General features: G+C 36.9%; 1 protein-coding gene across 1 annotated transcript in view; it reads right to left on the bottom strand.

The window, feature by feature from the left end:
* The window catches only part of LOC107752744 (DNA (cytosine-5)-methyltransferase 3A-like), a 64,898-nt gene that overhangs the window by 36,191 nt on the left and 22,437 nt on the right, over positions 1-6,270 (bottom strand). The window contains exons 5-6 of the mRNA XM_016568773.1: positions 3,039-3,085; positions 2,429-2,575 (exon numbers count right to left, since the gene is read on the bottom strand). Coding sequence (XP_016424259.1) covers positions 2,429-2,575; positions 3,039-3,085 — 194 coding nt within the window. The remainder of the gene's footprint in view (positions 1-2,428; positions 2,576-3,038; positions 3,086-6,270) is intronic.

Below are 6,270 nucleotides of genomic sequence, written 5' to 3'. Positions count from 1 at the left end.
GAGTTTTCTGACCCTGCATAGACAGCAACAGAACTACCACGTTTAAGGCCCAGAAAGGTATTAAGGATATTGTTAAAATAGTCCATGTGACATCAGCGGTTCAAACGTAATTTTATGAAGCCATGCGAATACTTTTTGTGCACAAAGAAAACAAAAATAACTTTATTCAACAATTTCTTCTCTTCCGAGTTGGTCTTCGACATGCGTTCACAAGAGTACCACAACGTCTATGCAGGGTCTGACAGCTCTCGGATTTCTTCAAAAATATGTCAATTTGTGTTCCGAAGATGAATTAAGAAAATAATGATCTTTAAAATAGCATCATATGACCCCTTTAAGAGAGCTAAATTAATTATCTACATCAGTGTTTTCCAGCCTTTTTTGTACCACATCAAACCGATCAGTAAAGGCTCATTCACACTGACTCATTCAACTATAAAGTTTTAATAATTTTTCTAATTCTATAAGAAAAGTGGAGTCCACTCCCCAACAGTAACGATAACAACACATAAAAACGTTATCACTGGAATGACTTTAAGACTTTTTTTCAGCAGTTGAACGATAAAAATATTTAGAGATAATCAGAATACATCTGACCTTAAAGAGCTCGAGCATTTTAACCATCAGATGACAAAACTGCAGTGCATTATTATAATACATTGAATGTTCTCGTCTGTTGGTCACACTTTATTTTAAGGTCCAATTCTCGCTATTAACAAACCATTAACTATGGCTTTTGCCTCAATAAACTACTAATTTGCTGCTTATTAAGAGTTAGTAAGGTAGTTGTTAAATTTAGGTATTGGGATTAGGGATGAGGAATATGGTCATGCAGAATATGTGCTTTATAAGCACTAATAAACAGCCAATATGTTTTTAACAGGCATGCTAACAAGCAACTAGATAATAGTGAGTCCACTCTTTCAAAAATGCTGTAGATCAGCATATAGTGATGGTATCAAATGATAATATTATAGACTGTTTGGTCACACTTTATTTTAAGGTCCAATTCTCGCTATTAACAAACCATTAACTATGGCTTTTGCCTCAATAAACTACTAATTTGCTGCTTATTAAGAGTTAGTAAGGTAGTTGTTAAGTTTAGGTATTGGGATTAGGGATGTGGAATATGGTCATGCAGAATATGTGCTTTATAAGCACTAATAAACAGCCAATATGTTTTTAACAGGCATGCTAACAAGCAACTAGATAATAGTGAGAATTGATACTTAAGTGTTACCGGTCTGTTAGTGTGAACTATAGTTATCTTTCTTGTTGTGAACCAACCTTAATGCTCAAGTACCTCTTAATTTGTCCCTTAAATTATATTAAACTGGATTTTCTTTAAAAATAACCCTGGGGTGGGACTATCTGTATGATCGGCAAATGACAGACAGGAGTGTTCTGGAAAGCTGTTTAGGTGCCACTAGTGGAGCAGAAGTCACACTTCATATTCAAGTCAAGACACATCACAACAATTTCAGTTCTACACGTTCATGTAACGTGTATAAAAATTCAACATGACTCAGACTATTAGACAAAAAAATAATTAAATGATGATATAACCTTTGATTTTCTTCCTGAAATGTCACATTCTTGATCTTGGATTATTCGCGATGTCTCCAATAATTAGTGAAATAGATTAATAAGTTACAATTAAACAGTACAAAGGCCAACTGTGGCTGTTCTTCGGGCGGTGCAACTGGGCCAACCGCACCAGGCCCCATCCTTTAAGGGGGCCCTGCATCTTCTACTTGCACTTGGCCCCGTCCCATGCTAGGAATGACCCTGATCCTAACCAGGAGCAACAAGTATCTAGTCATGTTGTTTTTTTATCCACACAAAAATGCTCTGGCAATCACAACTAGGTATACACAATACCGATAAGTTGATGAATATATCTACCAATATATACTGATATACTGATACCGATAAGTGATAAACATTTCAAATATTTTGTATATAATATTTTAAACATTTAATTAAACATTAAAACCTAATGCAAAATAGAGTAAATAAGCTTGCACAATTAAATAGCCAATATTTATTACCGATAAACTTTAAAATCTCTAATATTGGCCAATAACCAATCAGAAACAAAAAAAAAACGTATCTATGGATCAGACTGCTACAAACTACCATTACCGATTTTAACACCTCTGACTGGCCACTGCATTCATAACAGACATGTGTGTGCATGGTTATAATGAGTAAACCACTAGATTTTCAGTGTGAGAAGAAGCCAGCAAGACGTATCATGAAATAAATGGTACCTTCATGCGAGATCAAATGACTCATCAAATACACTTGGCTTTCACGGAGTCTATTCGGGATGCCGTCGTTCTGGCAAACGTTCCTGCTATATTAGAAATGCTGACAGGCTCCCTATCGCTCTTCCTCTGGGACAGTGGCGAGCAGTGGAACTCACCTCCAACTTCCACTTGGCCAGCAACTCCTCCCTGGTCCTCTTGCTAATGTAATAAGGGTCACCGGCCTGGAAGGTTACTCTGGGCATGGGTCTTTGACGGAGGCTGACTTCCCAGCCCACTCCCCCACGGAGCCTCCCTCGAGCTCCCTGTTTAAAGGGACAAAAGCAAAAAAAAAAGGAAAAGAAAAAAATTAACGACTTTTTCTCTCTATGTTTTAGTGTGCTTATCTATCTATGCGATCCTAAATGAAGGAAGGAAGTAGGGGGATTGTCTGCGAATGACTTTGGAGCGTTTCGCGAATGGGCTAGTGGGGGACTCTCAAACTAAGGGCACTCTCATCAGTACGGAGAGGGTTCGAGCGGCCCGACGGCTGGTGGAGAACAGGGACCCTGTTTTTAAGCAGAGGACCAAGTGTATTTGATATTTCACCATTAGGGTACCATTTCTTTCATAATCAAGTGGCTGGAAAAACAGGTTCCATGTCATCTTCCTAGGAATTTTCTTCGGAGATCTTGAGCAGTTAACGGAAAGGTTGAATTTTCACAGATGGAAACACACAAACGTGCACACATATATCACAGCAGGCGCACAACAGGAAGACAGTTTTACCTCATTCTTTGCAGAGTCCCCACCCTCGTCCTCCTTGTGCTCCACATCTAGAAGGGAAACAGCCACAAGAACAAGCGATTACCTGAAATGTTTCTGACAGTCCGGATTTGTCGCAATGGAAATCTGTCTTCATCAATCTGCAGTATAAGGCCTCAATGATATTTTTGCATCAACAGAAAATTTCACAAGGCTTTTATGTGGAAGAGTAAGCATAACATAGCTTTGAGCCAAAATAAACTATTCTCATTTGTGTGCAAAGTTTTTTACTTGTAAAAGAGTTTAAATAAAGAGCTGAGAAGCCAAAAGCAGCAGGAAGACAGACCATTTTAGCTTGAGGGATTCGTGTTACTAAATTAAAGTCTTGGAGAACTTAAGAAACTGAGTATTAATGTCAGTCAATGACTACCAAAAAGACCAAAAAGTTGGGTTGCTAAATATGTACTGTGAAAATTGCCACAGGGCAATATTTACTTACACACAGCATGAATGTGTCTTTGTGTGTGGCACCAAAATATTACCATTTAAAAAAAAAATTCTGGCCAACATGATATTACTAGAGCCAGATGTTTTATGTGTACTATAATTGGCTGGATTGAAAGCGTAACAGATTATTGGCTTAATAAAGAGGATACAGTTTAAATAATGCAGGATACAGTTGTGAATCTGTCAAAAGCTGTCATAAACATCTGCATGGTAACAAAAGTGTGAAGATTTGTGAATGCAACAATCAACACATACATACAAAAATGTTGTAAACACACCATGTCTATTTATGAACTGTGCTTTTCATGTGTCATAATTTTGAATAAGAAGTTGGGTTTCAATTTTGTGAATCATATTATTTGAATGATTTTGAAGCTATTTTGCTTGTGTTGTTTCAAAATGTTAAAAGAAAGAAAAAAAATTTCACCAAGTATCAGTTCATGCACATTTTTTTCAAATATCCGATTTTTGAGTAAATATTATATAAAATCAATTACCTCAAAGAATAGCAGTAATTCCAAAAGCATGAAATCAAAAATGATCCTCTGCGCTACACACAAACTAAACCATTCTCTGCAGGCTCCCATCATAACACAGAAATGCAGGACATCATGAATACTAGCAACACTGAAACAACCACTTTGACTCATTATCATAGCGGATTTGACATCTCTGACATTCAGTGACTTTGCAGCGGGGAAAGCCCCATCGTCTTTGGCCGTTGTTTTGTGTCTCACACCTTTTTTTAATGGTACAGGCAGAAGTATTTTTCAGATGGTGTGTCAAGTTAAAAATAGCCTGCTCTATTCCATTGTGCTGCATTTAGCTGTTTTTGTATCCAAAAATGTCAACACCCCTAAGAAACATGTTCAGTCAGGGGCTGAATCGACTGATGTAAGAATAGTACCCCATTTTCATCCAAAAAAACACAAAGAAACTGTAAAACAAAATGGCAGCAGATTCAATCTACGCCTAGTAATGGTTAATGTGATAACTAACTAGTCAGTCCGATCAGAAAAGTAATACCATTGCAATCTCCTGTACAAAAAAATCAGTAACTTACTACTATTTTGGAATAACTTCCCCAACACTCATACTTTCTCCGTACTCATCTAACGCCATTCATCTTGCACACATTCCACAGCGCCACAAAGAATCCTCCCGAAATTCTTGAAAAGTTCTGACTCCTTTTTTGCCCTGGCATTGATTTATACTCCTGACGTCTCCACATACAAAAGGATGTAGTTCATGCCTAAACAGCTTTGTCTTGGCTGGGTTCAGCAGGTTAGGTCGAGCTTAGCCAGAGGCTACGATTACCAGTGACCTGAAACATTAGCAGGGCTGTCATGATGATTCATGATTCAGGAGTACTGAGACTCCCTTCTAACTTGGGGTTGAGGAAGACAATATTACTGAGAGCTCAACAAAGCTTTCTAAAAGCACACCCACAATTCCACTACCGCATCAATAAAACGTGGCCCCTCAAAAGCCTTTGGAAGATTCATTCCTGTTCAAGTGAAAAACCAGCTACAGATTTGCTAATACTGTATAGAGCATCTGATAGAATAGTTTATTTCCTAAAACCTTTCCTTTTTGCTTGAAGCCCAACATTAGCATGATATTCAGATCAAAAGTAACATTCACCATTACAAACTTTCCCACATCAAAGTGCTAGCGCAGAGTTCTGAGAGGTACAAAAAAAAAGATTAGCTTGAACTCTGCAAGTTAGAAATATGAGAAATTAAAGAGACATCTTTTTATGTTCGTTTGCTAAATGTCAGTTCCTAAACTGTCACTGCAATCCCAGTGGTGAAGTGTATCATGAAAAATTTAGCTTTCAAATAAAAGATTTGTGTAAACATACTGTTTCAACAATGACAACTTCCTCCTCAGTGCATCTACTGACTGTAAGCTGCAAAAATGGTCCGCTGCAAAACTGACAAGCATTCTGAGCATTCTCAAAAGTGACGCAATACACAGCCCTACTACCAAATGCATAAATGTACATTACTAAAATTTTAAGTACACTTCAGCAAAAAAGTAAAATGTTTAAAATAAAGTAAAATAAAATAAGTGTTTTTAGATGGTGTGTCAAGTTACAAATAGCCTGTTCTATTCCATTGTTTCAAAATATATTCATTTATTTATTCATTTTCTAACTGGATTTTATATATATATATATATATATATACAGCGGGTAAAATAAGTATTGAACACGTCACCATTTTTCTCTGTAAATATATTTCTAAAGGTGCTGTTGACATGAAATTTTCACCAGATGTCGGTAACAACCCAAGTAATCCATACATACAAATAAAACAAAACAAATAAGTTCAGAGAGTAAGTTCTGTGTAATAAAATGGAATGACCCAGGGATAAAGTATTGAACACACTTACTGAAATTTATTTAAAGGGGTCATATGATGCGATTTCAATTTTTCCTTTCTCTTTGAAGTGTTACAAGCTCTTGGTGCATAAAGAAGATCTGTAAAGTTGCAAAGACTAAAGTCTCAAATCCAAAGAGATATTCTTTATAAAAGTTAAGAGTCAACCACGCTTACCTAAAACGGCTCGTTCTAACAAGCCCCGACATGTCTACGTCACTATCTGGGAAGATTTGCATAACGCCGCCCAAATGTTCACACAAAGAAAGAAGGAGTAACTTTTATTCTCGCTGTAATATTGAAAAGTGAAAAGTGAAAAAGTGAAAAGTGACGTGACATGTGGCCAAGTATGGTGACCCATACTC

The sequence above is a fragment of the Sinocyclocheilus rhinocerous genome, unplaced genomic scaffold (assembly GCF_001515625.1).
Source record: "Sinocyclocheilus rhinocerous isolate Xijiao unplaced genomic scaffold, SAMN03320098_v1.1 scaffold61, whole genome shotgun sequence".
NCBI lineage: Eukaryota > Metazoa > Chordata > Actinopteri > Cypriniformes > Cyprinidae > Sinocyclocheilus > Sinocyclocheilus rhinocerous.
Note: the sequence above shows the minus strand (reverse complement) of the source record. Positions and strands in the feature narration are given on the sequence as shown.